The sequence below is a fragment of the Thamnophis elegans genome, chromosome 16 (genome assembly GCF_009769535.1).
Source record: "Thamnophis elegans isolate rThaEle1 chromosome 16, rThaEle1.pri, whole genome shotgun sequence".
NCBI classification, from domain to species: domain Eukaryota; kingdom Metazoa; phylum Chordata; class Lepidosauria; order Squamata; family Colubridae; genus Thamnophis; species Thamnophis elegans.
The window spans coordinates 7611829-7634675 of NC_045556.1; the positions used below are offsets into that span (position 1 = coordinate 7611829).

The following is a 22847-nucleotide window of genomic DNA, read 5'->3' on the forward strand; positions in this document are numbered from 1 at the left end:
AGTAAGGGGACCATCTTCAAAAAAAAGGTAAAAAGGAGAATTCGGTCAGTTTGAATTTGGGGCAAAATTCTGCCACAGATCTTTAAGTTTGAGTGCTTTTAATACTACAACATTTTGCTTGACAGGAGTGTTTCTCAAGAAAAAAAAAGACAGTCCTATAATTACGATTTTATAATCGTTTTAGGCCATGGGAATGCAATAGGCACTGTGGGTCTTTTATTTTGCAAAGCATTTTGATAAAGCAGGGGCGTCCAACTGGCAACTTTAAAACTTGTGGGCTTCAAAGTCCCAGAATCCCCCAGCATGCAAAAAGCAGCTGAGTGTCTTGGGGGGGGGGGGGAAGAGAGAGATTCTAAAACCCTACGAATAGGATTTGCTTGCTTGTGGCCCTGCTCCACTAGATCTAATCCATGTTGACTTAATCAACAAAGTTAATACAAATATTGCTTAGCTGATACAGGAATGCAGCCAAGTTCTTAATTCTATTGTACAAGGAGTCGGTGTACAGAAACTTACCTAGAAGACACAGGCATTTGAAATGATACAAGTGAAGCTGTTGTTTCTATATATTTATTGTAAAAGTGACAAGACGGAAATGGCCTTAGATGGCACCTCTTGGGGTTTTGAAGTTCATCCCTACGGTGGGCTGTGTGACCTGCAGGTTGGACAGGCTGCCAAAGTCCTGTGAATAGAAGAGAGGCAAGATACACTTAAGTAGACCCCTGGGCAAGAGCTGCAAAAGATCTTTTCATTCAGGCTAAATGGTCTACTCGAAACCATCTGGGTGATCTTTTGAGGCTCAATTTCCTTGGTGTGCAAAAACAAATGAAAGCTTTTGTAGTCATCATGTGTTTCAAGTATTCTAGCGATTTGCCAAGAAGTTATGTTTGCTTTATCCCCTATATCCGCCTGGCTTTTAAACACCCTACTACTTAATAATGCTCCCCAACCATTCAGAATAGCAATAGCAGTTAGACTTATATACCGCTTTACAGCCATATCTAAGCAGTTTACAGAGTCAGCGTATTGCCCCCAACAACAATCCGGGTCCTCATTTTACCCACCTCGGAAGGATGGAAGGCTGAGTCAACCCTGAGCCGGTGAGATTTGAACAGCCAAACTGCAGAACTGCAGTCAGCTGAAGTAGCCTGCAGTGCTGCACTTAACCACTGCGCCACCTCGGCTCTATGGACTGACTACTGGTAGAATGACTACTAAGTGGGGTGACTTTCTGGGGAGGGAATCTTCATGTCTTGACTACTGGTGACTGCCTGGATAAGTTCATGCAGCTTTATTGGCAACGTTTTTGGAAGTGGTTTGCCATTTCCTCCTAAGTGTGCAAGAGGGAGGGACTGGCCTGAAGTTATCCAGCTGGCTTCATGCCAAGGTAGAACTAGAACTCACAATCACCCAGCTTATAGCCTGGTGCTCCTAACAACCACACCACACTGACTCTCCTGGCTATTTTATTTTCACTTAATCTTCAGGCCCTCACATCAACAGCCAATTTTTAAAAAAACAAACCCAGCCACTATAGAAAAGCAATTCTACTGGCAGCCATGCCAATGCCCTACTCACCAGCAATTTCAACATTTCCTTGGTATCTGGGTCCACTTCAATAATCTCCTGATCCAGGGCAGAGACCTGGAGAAGAAAGAGGCAACGGTTGACTTGGTTAACAGAGGCCCAAGAATTATGAGTCAAAATACAGCAATGGTGTGATGTATACATGTATCATAAATCCCCTCCCTACAGGCAGCTTTGAGATTGTCAGCAAGATGCTTCAAGAAATATGAGCAAGAAAAGGAGTTAAAAGCCAAAACTATATGCAAACACGACTCTGGCATGTTTACTGCCTTCCCTAATGGAATATCAGTTTGGTATCAACAGTCCTGATATGACAGGAATGATAAGGCCCCCTAATCCTAAAACCTTTGGAAGAGGGAAAATATGCTGAGGAAGGCTGACACACAATATATCAGAATAAATCTGTTCTCCATAAAAACTACTGTTAAAGAGCGAAGCACTGGGCATCCAATACAAACAGATCCTCAATAAGGTGGTATATTCATTTGGGGTATCCTTTCCTCTCAGATATTCTAACCTGCGAAGCTTTAAGAACAAAATGTACCTATAGCTAGTAACTGCAAATATTTTTGTATTAATTCCGGAGCCCCAAATTTAGAAACTTAACAGAATAACCTTTACACCACTGACTGAAATTTTGGGGCTCAGAGGACATGCAAAATACGTCCCATGGAAGCTGCACAAAAGGTAATTTTCTGCCCATATTTGCCACACTAGATTACAAACGGAAAGTATTATGGCTCTTCTCCTCCCACTTAAATTCTATTACAGGAAGAAAATGACCTCCAACTTTTAATCACTCGGGAACAGCAAAAGAAAGAACCAAACTACCAGATAAAAATAGAAGCTTCAATTACATTTCGTTTCCTAAAATTGTATCAGGACAACACTGAATTCAGGTAGATAAATAATCAAAAATATCTTAACAGAAAATATCCCCTAACATTCTTCTAAAATAATGTATTGATTTAAATTACATTTATTTGTTTTACTGTCTGTCATTTTTGTTCATTATCCTAATTTTAATCTTAATAAAACCTGAGAAATTTTACCTGGTTTAGCTATTTTCTATAGGGCTAACCAACTACAGCTTTAAATAGTCTAGGATCCTACCAGAGCAAGCCTATGGCTTTGTAAATCATCAGAACAGAAAGAAATCAAGACTATATGATTCATATTTTACATATCTTTCTGTCAAGAGCCACACAGAAAGACAACTGCATTGTTTTGGAACACAACAGAATATAGTTCAGAAAGAATGCCCTTACATTAATGAGGGAAAAATGCAATCAAAATTATGATTAACGCTTCCAAAATCAAAGTATGAAGTATCAGGTGCTATGGGGTTAAATGAAATGGCACTAACACTCAAGATTTACATACCACTTTAAAGTGTTTTACAGGCCTCTCTAAGCAGTTTACAGAGTCAGCCTATCATTCCCAACAATCTGGGTCCTCATTTTACCCACCTTGGAAGGATGGATCAACCTTGAGCCTGGTGAGATTTGAAAATGCCAAATTGCAGACAGCCAGCAGTAGCCTGGACTACTGCACGCTAACCACTGCGCCACCGCGGCTCAAAACCGTGTCTGAAAAGCTCAGGGTTTGAAGGAGACGGCAAGAGGCCCCACAAACACGGGAAATGCTTTCAGGCATTCTCTGCCTGCACTATCAATGACAAAGGCCACAGGGGAAGGCCTCCGTCACTTTCGAATGCAGGCCCAGTTCACCTTCCCTCCTGGAGACAGACATGCAGGACAACCCCCCCCCCCCCCCACAACCTCTGCATTAGAGGAAGCCCCACATTTCTGTTGCTAAGGGAGACATTTGTTAAGTGAATTTTGTCTCATTTTTACCGTGGTGGGTTCCGAATCCCGTTGCAACCAGTACGCTGCGACGGGGCTGGCTGGCCACCACACGCAAGCGTGTTGCGCATGCCTGCGGAACCACCGCCCGCGACGCTCCAGCGTGTGCATGCGCAAATGGCCCGGTTGGGTCAAATACAGATCAGGAATGCAGGCAGATGGGTGGGCCCTCCGAAGCACCGTAGCGGAACAGTGTCTGCTGCTCCCAGCAGGCACCGGTACACTCGTACCAGGGCGTACCGCCTGCAACCCACCACTGCATTTTTACCACCTTACTTGCCAAAGTTTTTACAGCGAATTATTGCAGTTAAGTGAGCAGCACAGTTGTTACGTGAATTCCCGTTGACTTGGTCAAAAGGTCGCAAAAAGGGATCACGACCCCAGGACACTGTGACCGTCATAAAAAGGAGTCAGTTGCCAAGCGGTTGAATTTTCATCATGTAGCCACGGGAACGGTGTAATGGTCGTAAGTGTGAAAAACAGTGATAAGTCCCTTTTTTGAATACTGCTGTTAACTTTGGTCATTAAACAAACTGTCATTAAGTCAAGGACTATCTAATGCTAGGCTCCATTCACACAGGCATGAACAAGTTCCTAAAGTGTATTTGGTTCATATATCATTCTTCTGATGCTTTAAATTCACACCTTCACCTTACAGATGGCAAGAAAAGTGTAATTGCTTCAAGCCAGCTGAGTGAGTCTGAGCCCAGACTGATCCTAAATTGAATATCCCACTCCTAAATTCACAATAAGGTAAAGCTTCCCCTCACATATATGTGAGTTATATATGCTAGTTGTTCCCAACTCTAGGGGGCGGTGCTCATCTCCGTTTCAAAGCCGAAGAGCCAGCGCTGTCCGAAGACATTCTCCGTGGTCACGTGGCCGGCATGACTCAATGCCGAAGGTGCACGGAACGCTGTTCCCTTCCCACCAAAGGTGGCTCCTATTTTGCATTTTTTACGTGCTTTCAAACTGCTAGGTTGGCAGTAGCGGGGACAAGTCACAGGAGCTCACTCTGTTACACGTGCTAGGGATTCGAACTGCTGTACTGCCGACTTTCTGACTGACAAACTCAGCATCTTAGCCACTGAGCCACCACGCCCCTCAAAAATCCACAATAGATTTTATTAATTCGTATTAATGATTTAATACCAATTGATTGACCAGAAGAAAAGTTTTATTAGATAAGATTACAAATAACCCAGCAACTACATTTTGCTAAGATGATTACATATTGACTTCTTGCCACCCAAGAAATTTAAGACATGAAACCTCTATGAAACTCATCTGAGATATAAAACTTACCTCTGGGACATAGTTATCCCTTCTTTCTCTTTCCTCTTCTTGTAGTTTGATAGAGATACCTCTGACTGGCCCCCTTTGAATGCGTTTCATCAGATGGGTAACATACCTGTGGAGAAGAACGTTTTTTTTTTAGTATAATTCACTGTGATTTTTTTCCCTCCTTGTAAAAACCATCAGGCATTCAAGCAAGAATAGAACAGAATAGAATTCTTTATTGGCCAAGTGTGATTGGACACACAAGGAATTTGTCTTTGGTGCATAGGCTCTCAGTGTACATGAAGGAAAATAAAATATAATACATTCCTCAAGAATCATAAGGTGCAACACTTAGTGATAGTCAAAGGTTACTAATAAGCAATCAAATTATACTAGGAAACAGATAAAACTATATAAATTTTAAAGATACAAGCAACATGGTTACAATCACAAGTGGGAGGAGATAGGTACCAGGAAAGGGAGAGGGACTAGGAAAGAAGAGAAGAATAATAGTAAAACAGTCTTAGTAAATAATTTTGAGAGTGTTGTGGGGAATCTCAGTAAGCTCTGAACCGACTCAGCAAAGCTTAGCCTTCAAAATTTCAAATATAGAAAAACGCCAAACTGGGACAAAGCTATAACGTCTGTTCGAATCACCCAGTTTTCAGCAATGTCTGAAAAGCTCAGGGTTTGGTAGGAAATAAAAAGGAATCCTCCAAACACGGGAAATGCTCTCAAGAACGCTTTTCCTGCATTATCAATGACCAGGCCACAAATAAGACCAAGATCACTTTCGATGCAGGTGCTGCTAGTGAGCAGGATTCAGATTTAGAATGACAGCGTGTGAAAACTCTGCACCGAGTCCCATCCGCAACAATGCGTACCCAGCGATTTTGTTCCGCAGTTTCTTGCTAGGGATGATGGCGATTTCCTCACACACTCGCTTATTCGTGTGAAAGTCATTTCCAAGGCGAGTGTAATATTTTTCAATGATCACCCGTGCCGCTTTTTTCACCGTCTTGGTACGGACACGCCCCTAGGGAGAGCCAAAGACACAAATAAATCAGCACGTCAAGGAATGAAGCCTTTAGAATTTTGCAAAAAAACCCTTAGAAATTTGAAAACCAGGGAGGACCAAACCAAACTGCATCCCCCTCTTGAAAAGTACTTGGGAGTGAAAAGCCTCAGAAACTCTGCTTCTGTGGATTATAAAGATTATGGCCAAAGAAAGTCTGTAATTTTTAGAAATATTTTTCTAATGTGCTGAGTCCATATTAAATGCTTGCATCTACCTCTGTTCGTCCTTTGGCTGTATTGTTCAAAAAGGGACCAATTGGTTTAAATTTTTAAAAGCGTTTTATGGTTTTGAACGCCACCTGTGCCTGATGAACACATTGCACTAAATCATGATAGGATGGAATAGCTTTTGGCTACAAACTACAATTTATAAGGCTGAATGCAACACCTGACCCCAAAGTGTAGGGGAGGGGAAGTTGAGAAAGAAACTGTTAAGAATTCTGCTGGTTTTATCCCCGCAAGTCCTATAAGCAGAGTTAGGCAACCTAGCATTACCATTCACACACAGTGACGAGCCAGGCTAGAAAAGTCAGGCGTGTTTAAGTCACAAAGACGATCAAAGGAGTATTAATTAACCAGTAAAATAGTTTGCCTTCAGACGGTGTGGGTGCTTCATCACTGGAGGTTTTTTAAAGAAGAGATTGGGTAGCCGCTTGTCTGAAACGGTATAGCACCTCCTGCTCGGGCTGGACTAGAACAGGGGTCTCAAACCTTGGCAACTTGTGGACTTCAATTCCCAGAATTCCTCAGACAGCTATGCTGGCTGAGGAATTCTGGGAGTTGAAGTCCACAAGTTGTCAAGCTGCCAAGGTTGGAGACCCCTGGACTAGAAGACCTCCAGGGTCTCGTCCAGCTCTATTCTGATTGATCGATCACTGGAGACGAGAGAGACGAGACAGCCACCTCTTTGAAACGGCATAGGGTCTCCTGCTTGAACAGAGGGTTGGACTAGATGACCTTCAAGGTCCCTTCCAGCTCAATTCTGATTCCAATTTACCGTTTCACGCGGCGCGTGAACATCCCACGCCAAAAGACACAGAGCTAGCTGACCACCCTCCCATGCAGACGCATCGGTTCGGAGGGAAGGATGTTGGATCTCTGTCTGCCAGGCAGCTTTTCAAGAAGCAAAGGGGGGGAGAGAGGCAGGCGGGCCCAAAACGATGCCTTTTCCTCCCCCAAAACGGAAAGGCGGAGGACCCCCATCCCTCACAGTCCTAGATTTGGCTCCTTGAAGCCCCCGTAGGCCTCCAGAGCCCCCCTCGGCCTAGCAGTTCCCACGCAGCCTCCATCCCCACAGCCATTACTGCGGCGGGAAAAAAAAGAGGCCAGGCCAGCCGTTAGCATCGATTCTACCGACGGGCCCACCGACACCCCTACCGGAGGCCCCCGAGACCGCCCCGCATTTCCCTCCCAGCGCCGCCGCCGCCACGGATGGCCCCGGATTGCCTCGTCGCCACTCTCACCATGTTGGCAGCTGCCGGTCGGAAAGGGAGCAAAGGATCTTGGGAAAGGAGCTAGAAAGGTCGGTCTGGAAGAGCAAGCGAGCGAGGCGGAATCGCGCTCCTCGTGGCGGCCCCTAGCGGCCTGGAGGACCGCTGCACAGGCACGGAGTCCAATGGGTTTGGATCAACTTTTCGCTGTTATTTTGATTTTATTTTTATTTTTTTTATAGAAAGGCACCACTAATGGGCTTCTGGCATTCAGGAAAGGGGCAGAGAGTTGTCCCTGCAAAGAAAGAGAAATATGCACCAAGACAAATTCCTTGTGTCCAATCACACTTGGCCAATAAAGAATTCTATTCTATTCTGTTCTATTCTATTCTTTCAATATTCTACTCTATTCCTATTCCATTCCATTCAATAAAGTAAAATAAAAGGGCCTTACCAAATATTGCCACTGTGGGCATACAACCCAACCATGTTCACCCTAATCTCTTGGTGGAAGAATTTCAGTTAAGAAATAGCATTTTATGGGCTCTGGATAAAGATTTTATCATATAGCAATATTCTCATTTTTTTTGGGAGAGATGGAAGAGGAGAAAGAATGAAGTAGTGCAATGCTGTTTCTACATTTTAACATAGGAGCTTCATAATACTAAAAAAGTCATCATTTAAAAAAGCTGACAGCCTAAGCAATCTACTGAGTAGAACTAGCTGAGATGATGCCAAATTTCCAAAGCCATCTCATAAATGCATAAGATCTGAGAAGAAACTTACTTGTGGAGAAGCTACACAAATCATCAACTATATATATGTAAGTTAGAATCTTCTTTCGTCTATATATATATGTAAGATATATTCTCATGAAGAATAGTTTTAGAGAAGAAAAACGAACAGGATTGCTGTTGTTAGTTGTGAAGTCGTGTCCAACCCATCGCGACCCCATGGACAATGCTTCTCCAGGCCTTCCCATCTTCTACCATCCTCTGAAGTCCATTTAAGCTCACGCTGACTGTTTTGGTGACCCCATCCAGCCACCTCCTTCTCCGCCGTCCCCTTCTTCTTTTGCCTTCAGTCTTTCCCAGCATGAGGCTTTTCTCCAGTGAGTCCTTCCTTCTCATTAGGTGGCCAAGGTATTTGAGTTTCAAAAGATAGATAGATAGATAGATAGATAGATAGATAGATAGATAGATAGATAGATAGATAGATAGATGATAGATAGATGATAGATAGATGATAGCTTCTGTGACTCCATCCAGCCACCTCCTTCTCTGCCGTCCCCTTCTTCTTTTTCTCTCAATCGTTCCCAGCATGAGGCTCTTCTCCAATCAGTCCTTCCTTCTCATTAGGTGACCAAAGTATTTGAGTTTCCTCTTCAGGATCTGGCCTTCCAAAGTGCAGTCAGGGTTGATCTCCTCAAGGACTGACCGGTTGGATCACTTTGCAGTCCAAGGGACTCCCAATAAATCACTAACGGGATTATTAGTAGTAAAAATAGAATATTCAAGTGACAATAGTCCAGAAATTCAACTGTGTTGGGTTACTAAAGAAAATGTACTCTAGTATTTTTAATTATGTCTGGTTTCAGTTCTCCAACCCATTTTTTTTAAATTCTCCATCAACATTGGAGATTCCAGTCCCGCATTATTTCTAATGTGTTTTCTCTGTGACTGTCATTTCTTTGAATGGAAGAATGATACAGATAAGGAGTTTTAAATCTACAAAAATATTTATTCGGCAATTTTCCCATTGACCTCAGGAAAGAAAAGGAATCACTGTGACTTTTAAAGGTCTTTACTGGTTTTATATTGACTGTTTTATCAATACAATACAATAGCAGAGTTGGAAGGGACCTTGGAGGTCTTCTAGTCCAACTCCCTGCCTAGGCAGGAAACCTTATACCTTTTCAGACAAATGGCTATCCAACATCTTCTTAAAGACTTCCAATGTTGGAGCATTCACAACTTCTGGAGGTAAGTTGTTGCACTGTATTGTTTATTGTTGTGCACCATCCAGAGTCCCTTTTGAGGGGCAGATGGGCAACTATATAAATTTGATTAATAAATAAATTTGCAGGCCGAAAATGGGCTTAATATGTGAAATCTACGAAGAGCTCATTTTTTTTTAAACTGGCATTTCTGCAAAGCTGCAAAAGTTATGCAGTTATTGAAGTCTTAAATCTAACTAGATTTCCCCGCAGCCAAGATATGACAATGCAAAACACAATTACAACAGAATGCATTAGTCTTTCCTTGTTCCTACACAATAAACACTGCCCTGCTTTTGACATTTGATCTTAACCAAAGGCCGAGCGTTACGTATTGATCGGACAGCACGAAGAGGGCAGCAATTTGGTTTGAGAAAAAGATATAGACTGATGCCACAGAAATAAAAGATATTCCCCTGGGGGTCCTTTCAAATTATTATCACAAGCCAAGTCTAAACAACCAGATCATTTTCATGCTCAGGGTACGGTGCTCTGCTTAGCTATAAAGCCAAGTTGTATTTAATTTACCCCCAAATCAAAGATACCTAAAATAAAAACCAAAGGTTATATTTAGTTCATTCAAATCTGAAAGGTGCATTAAACGCTCTAATTGGAATGCTGAAATAACAGGTGAGCAGATTATTTACTTATAATTTAGATTTTTTGTTTTGTTTTATGGCCAGATTGTGTTCAGAGACTGCAGTTAGTCCAGAATGCAGCCGCGTGAGTGATATCGGGTGTACCTCGGTACACCCATGTTACACCTATCCTCTGCGAGCTGCACTGGCTCCCCATTAGTCTCCGGACGCGCTACAAAGTGCTGGTGATTACCTTTAAAGCCCTATATGGCATTGGACCTGGATATCTGAGAGACCGTCTCCTGCTACACACCTCCCAACGTCCGATAAAAACCCACAGGTTAGGCCTCCTCTGGGTGCTGTCGACTGGACAATGCCGACTGGCGACCACTCAGGGGAGAGCCTTTTCTGTAGCTGCTCCGGCTCTGTGGAACGAGCTACCAGCAGAGATCCAGACCCTTCCCACCCTCGTGGCCTACCAAAAAGCTACCAAAACCTGGCTGTTCCGACAGGCCTGGGGTTGCTGATTTTCGAATCAGATTCAACCCCCAATTAAACCGAATGTATGTTGTGTTTTTTAAATTGTTTGTTTTCTCCCCGTGTGTTATTTTATTTCATTTCGTATTTGTAAGCCGCGCGGAGTCCCCCGAGATTGGGCGGCATATAAACCCATTAAATTGCGAATTGCAATTATAAACATGGACACGAACAAGGGAAATGAATACAAATAAAGGGGGCAGTACGACAGGGATGGTAGGCACGCCCCCTTTATAGACCTTATGTCAGGGCTGCTTCACTTAATAACCAAGAAAGAAACCACTCAACTCCATTTTGCAGAATTAAGAGTACTTTTACTGATTATAAGTAAATAGAAGCTAAGCAAAGCTGAATCTGAGCAAAAGCGCGCATAAGTATTAGATATCAATACATGACCCAATCCCCTCCCCTTGGTAACCCCAGTCCATAGTCCAATCCCATATCTCCACAGCTGTCAGGTGGGAGACATTTTCAAAAATCATCATCAGGTTGGTATGCCGGACAGTTGGCCTTGGCGGGAAACTCCTCTCCTTGCCACATGCGCAGTATATGGTGAGAACATCTCCCAATTAACAATCCTCCTGTACAGATTATTTCCCACACCCAAATACCATGCCTCCCCTCCCCGTTTCAATGGCAGCCAAAAAGCAAGCAGCAAAACAGAGGCTGACACCTTAGGAATGGGGTGAGGTCCACGGTAGACAGTTTAAAGTTTTGGGGGGTTGAGGCTGTAACAACAGAGTCAGGTAGGGCATTCCAGGCGTTAACCACTCTGTTGCTGAAGTCGTATTTTCTGCAATCGAATTTGGAGCGGTTTACCTTGAATTTGTATCTATTGTTTGCCTGTGTATTATTGAGGTTGAAGCTGAAGAGGTCATTGGCAGGTAGGATGGTGTAGCAGACAATTTTGTGCAGGACACTTGGTTCTAGGCTCTCCAAGCCCAAAATTTTGAGCCTGGTGGCCTAAGTGATTCTATTGTGAGCAGAGGAGTGGAGGGCTCTTCTCGTGAAATACCCCTGGACTCAAGTCAATTGTGTTAATGTCCGATATACAGTGTGGATCCCAGGCAAACGAGCTGTATTTGAGAATTGGTCTGGCAAAGGTTTTACATGCCCTACTTTGCGGTACAATGTTGGTGTTATTTTGGGCTCGATTGCGGTCGCAAATCGAGGATTATCTGTACACAGACGGCAGCCTTCAGATTCCCCAAAGTTTCTTCCAACCCCCAGCCCTGAAAAAACACACACCACCAGCCGGAGGTTCTGCTGCAACGTGTTTTATTATGTGCCAAGAACTACAGCACAGCTTACTCCACACAACTGTAGGAGAATGCAGTCTTGCCCGCATATGCTACAATGAGGTAGACTTCACATACTGCTTCACAACAACCCCACAAAGAGCAGCTGGAATATGCAACATGAGCTCAGCAGGAAAAAGGGAGAACTTAGAACATTCGTTCTTTGGCACACAGCTTTCCAAGAGACAGGGGGTGTGGGGGGGGGGAAGAAAACCCAAAATAAAACAAAATCAAAACTTCAACTCCCAGCGCAATCGGGTGGGGCTGCTCCCACAGCGCCCGAGGGGGCCGTCCCTCTAAAAGAGAAAAGGGTTCCTCGTAAAATCTTTTGCTGGCCCGACCCAGCGCAGCCCTTACCTCCGCTCAAGACATAAAAAAAAAAGAAAATTGAAGTCTTGTGACTTTTTGTGATTAAAAACCTTTTTGTCAAGCTCCCCCTGAAGTGCAACTTAAAAAGTGCAACGAACTATATACAGCAGATCAAAGATCCATTTATCCGGTCCAGTTTCAAAATCCAAAATATCTTGTCCTTCGCGGGGTTGCAAATACTGCTATTCACAACTGGGAATTATTATTATTATTATTAGTTATTGTTGTTGGTTATTTTTTTTTCTTCTTTTCTTTCTTTCTTTTTTTTTTTTAGACTAACAGCTCCCAGAAATAAGTTGCAAGGATGTTAAAAGCTGCCAGGAAAGAAAAAAATCTCGTCTCAAACGGCTTAAAAACCATTTCAAGAGTGTAAAAAGGAACTGGTAAAAATCCTGGAGCGTAAAATATGAAATATGATTTTGGTTTCAAGTGAAGAGCAACGTCTTCTTGTTGTTACAGTAAAAAACACCAGCTGAACATCCAGTTTATTCCGTTCAGATGGGGAAAGGGGAAGGGAGGGGAAGGGGAAGGGAGGGGAGGGGAAAGGTTAAACGAATGAAAAGGCACTATATGGCAACTGCAAACGAAGTGGAGCCAATGAGAACTGCATCATTATGCATTCTACCATCAGTATTGCAAGAAATGTAAAAAATGGCCCTTGATAAATAAGAAATTTGAAGGCATCTGCGTTCAATACCTTCTCAACCTATGGTCCCTTGATGCTTCTCCTCAGCAGGCAAGGAACCAAAGTCTGGGAACTGCAGAATTGTTTCGAGGGGGCCCTCCCCCTCACAAACACACACACCCCCCAAACAAAAACAAAAAAACTTCACTGTGCATTAGTGCAGAAACAGAAAAAAACCAGCGAGTGCAAACGTGAAGGCAAGATTCCCCCGTTAAGTCCTTCCGACGGGCATCTCCCCCAGCCTGGGTGTGGCACCAACTAGGATCGGTGGGGCTTCTTCTCTTTAAGTCAACGGAAGAGCTTCGCCCGGCAAACAGGAGCAGCTCGCCGACGCCGCTCTAGCTGGCGTCGCGGTTCTTCTGGTTACGCATCAGTGGACGGTGGTGGTGCAGGATCTCCATGGAATGTTTCCAGTGCCAGCAAGAGCGACAGAAGTATTTGAAGCACATCTAGTGGTGGGACCAAGAAGATCATGAGAAGGTCTGAAGCCACCTTGCAACCCGTGACCCGTTAAAACCGCGCTCGACTAAACCGTGCCCGACTAAACCACGTCGCTGACGTCATCAACAGGGCGACAACAGCCAGCGCGGAGAAAGAAGGGCGCTTTAAATAGTGCTTTGAAAGCAAGCCGATTCAACTTAAGGTAAGGGTTAGGTTTAGGTTAAGGGTTAGGATTAGGTTTAGGTTTAGGGGGGTTAGGATTAGGGGTTAATTTTAGGTTTAGGGTTTACAGCGTGCTTCTGTCTCCACGCTGTTGTCGCCCTGTTGATGACGTCAGCGACGCGGTTTAATCGGGCGCGGTTTTGTCGGTGAATCCTTGCAATCAAGGTCCTGCTTTTTTTTTTTTATGCTGAAAGCAGATACACGTCAGACTCTTTCATAGGACACCACGTTTTTTTTGCCAACCGGTTCTGTGGGCGTGGCTTGGTGGTGGTGGGTCATGTGACTGGGTGGGCAGGGGCCAACATTTGTTCCCCCCCACCCCCCCACTTTTTAAAGCATTTTTTTTCCTGCCGGTTTGGGCGAATAGGCAGGAAACAAATGCTTTAAAAAAAAAGGGGGGGGAGAAAGGTTCCAACGATCAGCTGTGAGCCGCGTGATACAATAGCAGAGTCGGAAGGGACCTTGGAGGTCTTCTAGTCCAACCCCCTGCCTAGGCAGAAAACCCTATACCGTTTCAGACAAATGGCTATCCAACATCTTCTTAAAGTCTTCCAGTGTTGGGGCATTCACAACTTCTGGAGGGAAGTTGTTCCACTGATTAATTGTTCTCACTGTCAGTAAATTTCTCATTTCTAAGTTCCTTCTCTCCTTGAATAGCTTCCACCCATTGTTTCTTGTCCTGCCCTCAGGTGCTTTGGAGAATAGCTTGACTCCCTCTTCTTTGTGGCAACCCCTGAGATATTGGAAGACTTCTATCATGTCTCCCCTAGTCCTTCTTTTCATTAACCCAGTTCCTGCAACCGTTCTTCATATGTTTTAGTATGAATATGATTATCGGAACTTTTTTTTTTTTAAAGTATTTTTTTCCTGCCTATTTGCCCGAAACGGCTCAAAGCTGATCCATGCGATTGTCGGAAGGTTGTTTTTTTTTAGCTTTTTAAAGCATTTTCTTCCTTCCTATTTGCCAGAATCTGCAGAAAAACAAATGCTTTAAAAAGCAAAAACAAAAACCTTCCAATGATTGCACAATCCTTGGAAGCTTTTTTTAAACTATCGGTTTGCAGAACCAACGGCAATTGTCCCTACTGGTTCGGCGAAACCGGGAAGATTTCACCCTGTATGACCTGCTTACAATACACCCTAGTAGAACAAAACAATAAAAAGGGACATCTTTCACCAGATTTTCAGACCATGGATGGAGATAGGAGCATATACCTGATCTCTGCAGAAGAAAGGACCTGGCTGAGATCTGCAAATCTGACACATGGCATCTTCTAGATACGGATCAATCTGAACCTGTAGAGAGAGAGAGAGAGAAAATAAAATTCACCCTTTTGAATGGAAGCGTCGTGAGAAAAGGGGACAGGGCCCGTTGGTTAATTGAACAGAAAAAGGGATGTGTGAATGCTGCTTTGGGGAATGATCTGCAAAACTGCAGTAAGGGTAAAACCATAAATGGTTCCCTCGCTCAGATCTCCTTATGAAACCTTCACAGTAGATTATGTACAATTTTAGAATAGAATGAAATAACAGAGTTGGAAGGGACCTTGGAGGTCTTCTAGTCCAACCCCCTGCTTTATCGAACATCTTCTTAAAAACTTCCAGTGTTGGAACATTCGCAACTTCTGGAGGCAAGTTGTTCCACTGATTAATTGTTCTTACTGTCAGGAAATTTCTCCTTAGCTCTAAGTTGCTTCTCTCCTTGATTAGTTTCCACCCATTGCTTCTTGTCCTGCCCTCAGGGGCTTTGGAGAATAGCTTGACTCCCTCTTCTTTGGGGCAGCCCCTGAGATATTGGAACACTGCTATCATGTCTCCCCTGGTCCTTCTTTTCATTAAACTAGACATACCCAGTTACTGCAACCGTTCTTCATATGTTTTAGCCTCCAGTCCCCCAATCCTCTTTGTTGCTCTTCTCTGCTCTCTTTCCAGAGTCTCAACATCTTTGGAGAATAGCTTAACACTCTCTTCTTTGTGGCAACCCCTGAGATATTGGAAGACTGCTATCATGCCTCCCCATGTCCTTCTTTTCATTAAACTAGACCTACCCACTTGCTGCAAGTTATATGTTTTAGTTTCCAGTCTCTAATCATCTTCCTTGCTCTTCCCTGCAGTCTTGTATTCTTTTTGCTGACTCTCTGTTAGTCTTGGTACTTGGGGAATGCAAAGCCCGACAGTTTTAGTACACACTGTCTCCATGTGTCTTGCATTAATTTTGTTCTAGGTTGTAACTGTTTTTAAGTGTTTTGTTTCAACCCCCCTGAGTGTCTCGTGTTTGAGGTGGGTGGCTATAGAACTACGGAATCAATAAATCTTTTACTCCAACCAGGATCTCTACCCCTGGCTTCACAGATGGACTTGCCATACTACAAGCTTCAGTGTCTCCACACTACGAAGCTTATGACTTGGAGGCCCGTTACCTTTTTTGTAAACTTTGTTGTTTTGATCTCCACAAATGCAGCACTGACTGCTTTCAGATAGCTACGCTGGTTGTTAAAGGTGACACGTCCAGATCCTGTAAATAAGCCAGTTCATCAGTACAATAAGACTGAGAGGCAGATCAACAACAAAGCTTTATGAGTCGGCATGCACGTGACTTACTACAAGGTCTGCCCTATTGGGTCAAGAGAAGGAAGAGTGGTTTCTGAGCAGTTATCTGTCTAGACCAGGGGGCAGCAACCCGCGGCTCGGGAGCTGCATGTGGCTCTTTCATCCCTCTGCTGTGGCTCCCTGTTGCTGATCGGCTCCACAATTGATAGGGCTTTCGGTTAGGACAAGTGGAGGAAAAAGGACGCCGCGCTAGGAGGAGACTCTATGGTGGGGGAACTGGACTGCTGGTCAGCAGAGGAAAAAGGACGCCGCGCTAGGAGGAGACTCTATGGTGGGGGAACTGGACTGCTGATCAGCAGAGGAAAAAGGACGCCGCGCTAGGAGGAGACTCTATGGTGGGGGAACTGGACTACTGATCAGCAGAGGAAAAAGGACGCCGCGCTAGGAGGAGACTCTACGGTGGGGGAACCGGACTTCCAGTCGGCTCCAGAATTGAATGGGGGGCTTCCGGTTAGGACCTTTGTGGATCTTTGAGTGTTTAAGGTTGCCGACCCCTGGTCTAGACCCCAATTAGAAAGAAGACAATATGAAAAAAATGTCCGTTTCAGGAACTGAACCGTAGCTTATTTCTGCATGAAATGTCCTTATTGCACCTTTCCGATTAAGATTTAGTTTGGAACTTGAATATTAATAAAATTTCACACTTCTCAGCTGGCTTTTTTTTGTTCCTGTTGAAATACATTTTGATCTTAATAACCGAGGATTAATTCAGGAAGGCAACAGATGCATAGAGGTAAAAATATTGCCAAGTCAACCTGAACTGAAAACAGATTTTGTCCATTTTTAATAACATTCAAGATGTCCAGTGCAACACCTACCAGGGGAGGAAAACCCATTTTTCATTCTGCCTCATTGTCAAGAATTGGCAAAGATCAACTAGAAAATAGCAATAACACTTATATACTGCTTTATAGCTCTTTACAGCACTTGATTTACAGAGTCAGCCTCTTGCCCCCAGCAGAAATAGCCTGCAATACTACATTCTAATCACTGCACAACCACACCAGATATAGATAGATAGATAGATAGATAGATAGATAGATAGATAGATAGATAGATAGATAGATAGACAGACAGACAGACAGACAGAAACAGAGATAGATTGCAATACTTGGGATTGAATTGCTGGCAATCAGCAGAATTAACCTGCAATACTCATTTTAACCACTGCGCCACAACGGCTCTTAGCAAACCCATCAAGCCTCAGTTCAATTAAAATGACCACTAGTGAGACCTTCTCTGCCACTCGTGCTGACCACAGTCCAACAGTGAAACCAAGGTAGTTAAGTCTCTTCTTCCTTTGAGTTCCTATATGGGGAAAGGCACTGGTTCCCCAAAGCCCCCTGATGCCGCCACCACCGAAGGCACCAACCGCCAAGGACCGGCTTTACTTACCAATGGGATACTTGTGCTTGTCGGTGTCAATACCTGCATAGACAACCCCACCAAACAAGTCATTCAGGATTCCTGCCAGGGCTTCTGCATTCAGCATCCCGTGAAGAGCTCCCACGAAGACCGTTTTCCCAGGGTCCAGCCTCTGAGTTGGGCTGCGCACGAAGTTGCTATCGGCCAAGACCCACGGGATCACCTGCACCTGTAGGCACAATGGTTAGCACTGTTCAAGCCATCCACACATAACCCCCCACACCGTTCCTTTAAACCCAAGCACCAGGCAGCTTCAATTCCCAGAATTCCCCAGCCAGCATCTCCCCTATAACTCCGGCATCACTTGAACGGCAAAAACTAATCCCGGATACTGTGTCTCCTTGACTTGACCTCTCCAAATGCCACCTAAGGCTCGGCTTCAAACGACCAGTCTTTTGGGCACCAAACCTGCCTTTTTGTTTCCAGACACTGGCTTGGCAAATGCAGGCACTTACCGTATTTTTCTGAGTATAAGATGCACCAAGGTTTTGAAGAGGCAAATTAAAAAAATAAAAAAGGTTTTGCACTCTGCAAACTCCAGCCCCAATGGCCCGTTTTTCGCAAAAATGGACCCTCCCCCCCCCCCCAAAAGGGCATGAATTGCCCTTAGGAGGCTTGTAGAGTGCTCCTGGATGGGGGGCAAAAACGAGCAAAAAATGGTCCGTTTTTCACAAAAATGGGCCCGTTTTTTCATTAAAAAAGGCCATTAGGAAGCTTATAGAGTGTTTCTGGGGGCTGGGGGGGCTAAAATTGAGCAAAAAATGGCCCATTTTTCACTCATTCCTGCCCTCCCCAGCCCCCAGGAACACTCTGCAAAGCTCCTAAAGGCTCTGCACGGCCATTTTGATGAAGGGGTCGGGGTTTCAGGAGGCAAAAAATGCTGTATTCAGTGTATAAGATGTACCCAGGTTTTCAGCCTCTTTTTTGAGGGAAAAAGGTGCATCTTATACTCCGAAAAATACGGTGTATCTGCCCAGGTTTTAAGAGGCCAGGTTCCACGTTTAAAGCATGCAACTAAGTGAAGTTCGCGATTTCACAATGTCACTTCAACTTTCCTCTGCGTCGCAGACCTGCCAATGTCGTAAATACAGGTAGTCCTCAACTTACGACCACAAATGAGCCCAAAATTTCTATTGTTAAGTGAGTTTTGCCCCATTTACGACTCTTCTTCCTGCAGCTGTTAAGCGAATCGCAATAGTTGTTAAGTTAGTAACGTGGTTATTCAGCGAGTCTGGCTTCCCCATTGTCAGGTGGTTGCAAAAGGGGATCATATAACCCTGGGACCCTGCAACTGTCTTAAGTCCATTCCAGTTGCCAAGCCTCTGAATTTTGATCAGGTGACCATGGGATGCTACAATGGTCGTTAAGTGTGGGGGGGGAAAGCGTGCAACTCCCCCTTTTCAGAGCTGTTATAACTTTGAACAGTTCACTAAAATGAGTAAGTCAAGGACCACCACCAGTACGAAGATTAAAGTAACTTTTTCATCACTGCTGTAACTGTGAATGGTTGTTAAAGGAGGGAGCCCCTAAATGAGAAAGAGCCACGTGCATGTTGTGGACACGTCTGCGTGCAACCTCTGATCTTCGCAACGGACTTTTGACCTGTTAATTTCATTTGCACCTCGAGGAGAGGCCAGACGCACCTCCTTACACCTCATTCTGCGGCTAGACATCTTGAAGTAATATTCGCTAAGGCCGCTGGGGCTCAGCAGATCCCGGGAGCAATTTTGGAGCAAGGCACGTACAGACTTCTCAGATTCAAACACTAAGTAGGCATAACCTATGATTAGAGAGAGAGAGAGAGAGAGAGAGAGAGAGAGAGAAGAACTTTAAGACTGCAGGACACATCTGTTCTCTTCCCACATAATTAATATTAAGAGGTGCTTTTTTTCCTATCGGTTCAACCCTTTGGGGAATTATTCAGTAACACTTCCCCACACCTGATAATTGGAGGAAGCACAATATTAACAAGGATATTCTACTTAGCCTAGTGCAGTGAAGGCCAACCTTTTACATCACCGCGTGCCGGAAATGCCACGCAAAACCCTCCCGCTTGGAATGCTCAGCCTCACTAGTCTTCGCGGATGCGGGAGTGCCAAAACCCGGTTAGGGTGCGGTGTTCCATTGTGCGTGCATGCACTGGTACCCGAACTTCCGGTTTCCGGTGCGTGCACGCGACGGACAAACAGCTGGCTGTTCGGGTGCCGACATGTGCGACAGAACACTGCTCTTTGCACATGTGGCAGGCACAGGAATGCAGAAGAGGCGCCAGCGAGGCCATGCTTCCCATGTGGGACGGCCCTGCGTGTGGCTTCTGCCATGCGTCCCATAGATTCGCCAAGAAGGGCTAAGACATCAGGGTAGAAATCCAGGAGGCAGCAAGTTCTAGTCCTGCCAAGGCTGGGATATACTGATCTATCTCACAGGAAACAATGTGCAATTTGTAGGTCTTGAGTAGAGGACAGGAACCAATAGGGGAGCCCCAGAACATCTGGACCAAGAGAGGCATTTACTAACGGAACAGTCCCGGATGCATCACTGGAAGGTTTCAAGTCAAGATTGGGGAGCTGTTTGGGTAGCTGGAATGGTCTCGGGATTCCTGCACTGGACAGGAGGGTTTGCAAAGCAATGTAGAAGGAAGGTATCAACAGGTATGAAAGGACTTGCCGAAAAGATCCTGTGAGAGAGAGAAGCGTGGGAAAGCAACTGATATCCGCACCTTGATTTTGTTCAGGGCTCAGCCATGACAAGAGGGCAACCTGGACAGGCTTTCAAGGTGGAGGTGAACCCCTTCAAAAGGAGGCAGGTCAAGAAACAGGATTCCAGGAATATTCTTGAAAAATGGAGCCCGGGAAGCCTGTCCGAGATTATTTCTCTCCGTCCCATTTTATACCATGAATTGTGGTGGCGCAGTGGTCAGAATGCAGCATTGCAGGCTAATTCTGCTGATTTGTCAGCAGTTCGATGCTGACCGGCTCAAGGTTGACTCCGCCTCTTCCACCTTTCCGAGGTGGGTAAATTGAGGACCCAGATTGTTTGGGGGCAAGAGGCTGACACTGTAAACCGCTTAGAGAAGGCTGTAAAAGCTCTGTGAAGCGGTACATAAGTCTTTAAGTGCTATTACTATTGTTATCGCTATGCTGAACAAAATCAAGGCATTGGGCACTTGAGTTTCTTCCTCACACTTCTTCTTTCTCGGGGCTGCCTGGTTTTTTCCCCTCCTTAATGGCCCCCCCTCCTTCCTTCTCCAAGCTCGGGGTTCTATATTCCTTGTGAGCTGGACCAGCAAACCTTCCAGGTGCCTTCCCAGCTGGGATGGTAGGATAGTGTGGTCCTGATGTGTCAGCTTCTGCTTTGCTATCGCTTCAGCTGCCATGAAACGGGGAGGGAGGGCATGGTATTTGGGAGGGGTTACTCATTGTGCTGGTGGAAGTTTCTGGAGTCTACCGACTGACTGAACTACGCATGCGTGGGTGTTTCCCGCCAGGTCTAACGGCACCGACATTCCACCTTCGTGATGCCTTTTGAAGTTATCTTGCACCTGACCTTTGGAAGACTTATGATTGGACTGGGTCTATGATGCCAAGGGGTGGGGAATGGGCTATTCTATATATCAACTGTTTTCACGCCTAATTAACCAGACTTCGCTATGCATTGCCTTTAACCATTTTTAATTAGTAAAAGTACATTTGATTTCTACGCATGGAGTCTCATGGTCATTCTTTCCTAATTAACTAATGGAGAGGAGCTGACAACTGTTGAGGGCATCAGGGGTCCCTCTCCCCCAGGGGTGGGTTTCTCGCCCCGTTCCAACCGGATCGGTTGGAACGAGGCCGGCGGCGTCCTCGCGCACGCACGCGGCGTCCTCGCGCACGCACGCGGCGCGCGCATGCATACTAGCGTCTGCGCGATGCTCCAGCTGCTCCTGGAGGATCACGCAGGCGCTGTATGCGTTTTGCGCATGCGTGGAAAGCGCAGAATTCGTAAAAACCGGGTAAGGAGCGGGCGCGGGTGTGCGGGCGCGCGCGGGGGGGGGCGTCGCCATTCCCGGAAGTTACTTACTTCCGGGTTCGGCGACCAACCGGATCGCAGGGACCGGTGCGAACCGGTCGAAACCCACCCCTGCTCTCCCCCTGCCCGAGAGATCTGCTGTCCTTAACCTTGAGTAGCTTCAGGTGTGCCGTTTTCCCCCTTGGCAAGGTGGAGAAGAGGGTGAAAGGAAGCACCTGTGCACTAGGGAGGCGGCCGCCCACCTTACGGTGCTCTCCTTGTCCGTCACCAGCATGCAGTCATGCCCAGGAGCCCTCAGTGTGGTCGATAGGATGCATGGATAAAAAGAATTCCTACCATGTCTGTATTACCTTTAGGCATATTACCTTTGGGAGGGCAGCGGGGATGCTTGCTATCCTTACCAGGCCACTCCACTCTCAGCGAGCCAAACACACGGAAGGTGCTGATCAGACCCGCTGCACGGAAGAGAGAGAGAGAGACTTGTTAGCCAGGAGGAACACCCAACAAAACTCACCTCCCCTTCCACGCGAACCCGCGAGGCAGGATCAGAGGTGGTGTTCAGCCGGTTAGGGCAGGTTCGCCCAAACTGGTGGCGGAAATCATGGGAAAAGGCTGAGCACCAAAGAATGGAGGTCTTTGAACTCTGGTGCTGGAGAAGACTCCTGCATTGAGTCCCTTGGACTGCAAGGCCATCCAACCGGTCAGTCCTAGAGGAGATCAACCCTGACTGCTCTTTAGAAGGTCAGATCCTGAAGAGGAAACTCAAAGACTTTGGCCACCTAATGAGAAGGAAGGACTCCCTGGACCAGAGAGCCTCCTGCTGGGAACGATGGAGGGCAAAAGAATAAGGGGACGGCAGAGAATGAAGTGGCTGGATGGAGTCACAGAATCTATCTATCTATCTATCTATCTATCTATCTATCTATCTATCTATCTATCATCTATCTATCTATCTATCTATCTATCTATCTATCTATCTATCTATCTATCTATCTATCTATCATCTTTTGAAACTCAAATATCTTGGCCACCTAATGAGAATGAAGGACTCCCTGGAGAAGAGCCTCATGCTGGGAACAATGGAGGGCAGAAGAAGAAGGGGACGATAGAGAAGGAGGTGGCTGGATGGAGTCACAGTATCTATCTATCTATCTATCTATCTATCTATCTATCTATCTATCTATCTTCTATCATCTATCTATCTATCTATCTATCTATCTATCTATCTATCTATCTATCTATCTATCTATCTATCTATCATCTTCTGAAACTCATATCCTTTGACCACCTAATGAGAAGGAAGGACTCACTGGAGAAGAGCCTCATGCTGGGAAAGATTGAGGGCAAAAGAAGAAGGGGACGACAGAGAATGAAGTGACTGGATGGAGTCACTGAAGCAGCCGGCGTGAGCTTAAATGGACTCCAGAGGATGGGA

The 22847-nt window shown here is 45.3% G+C and overlaps 2 protein-coding genes and 2 non-coding genes across 5 annotated transcripts in view; all 4 read right to left on the minus strand.

Moving 5' to 3' along the window:
* Positions 1-553: 553 nt before the first annotated feature.
* On the minus strand, positions 554-7360 carry LOC116519604 (40S ribosomal protein S17). Its single transcript, XM_032233566.1, has 5 exons — positions 7274-7360; positions 5618-5769; positions 4758-4863; positions 1579-1644; positions 554-682 (listed from the first exon to the last, which is right to left on the minus strand). Exons 1-5 carry the CDS (start codon positions 7274-7276, stop codon positions 602-604), a joined length of 408 nt encoding a protein of 135 aa, XP_032089457.1. The 5' UTR covers positions 7277-7360; the 3' UTR covers positions 554-601.
* Positions 3174-3308, minus strand: LOC116519716. The gene has a single exon (XR_004256667.1). It is a non-coding gene; the product is annotated as a small nucleolar RNA SNORA71 (small nucleolar RNA).
* LOC116519717 lies at positions 5405-5537 on the minus strand. Its single transcript, XR_004256668.1, has one exon. It is a non-coding gene; the product is annotated as a small nucleolar RNA SNORA71 (small nucleolar RNA).
* A 5088-nt stretch (positions 7361-12448) lies between the features above and the next one.
* CPEB1 (cytoplasmic polyadenylation element binding protein 1) overlaps positions 12449-22847 on the minus strand; it is a 28154-nt gene continuing 17755 nt past the window's right edge. The window contains exons 6-11 of one of the 2 annotated variants that reach the window (XM_032233693.1): positions 21814-21867; positions 19045-19181; positions 17372-17570; positions 15787-15881; positions 14582-14662; positions 12449-13152 (exon numbers count right to left, since the gene is read on the minus strand). In XM_032233693.1, coding sequence (XP_032089584.1) covers positions 13042-13152; positions 14582-14662; positions 15787-15881; positions 17372-17570; positions 19045-19181; positions 21814-21867 — 677 coding nt within the window. In that variant the 3' untranslated portion in view covers positions 12449-13041. Of the gene's footprint in view, positions 13153-14581; positions 14663-15786; positions 15882-17371; positions 17571-19044; positions 19182-21777; positions 21868-22847 lie in introns of both variants that reach the window. The other variant, XM_032233692.1, reaches the window with a different exon arrangement.

Excerpts from the sequence above, each read along its gene's own strand:
- LOC116519604 (XM_032233566.1), bottom strand. Across the intron at positions 4,864-5,617 it reads CTGCGGAACAAAATCGCTGG|GTATGTTACCCATCTGATGA; the intron begins GTACGCATTGTT and ends TCTTCTCCACAG. Across the intron at positions 1,645-4,757 it reads GGGATAACTATGTCCCAGAG|GTCTCTGCCCTGGATCAGGA; the intron begins GTAAGTTTTATA and ends TTTCTTCTCCAG.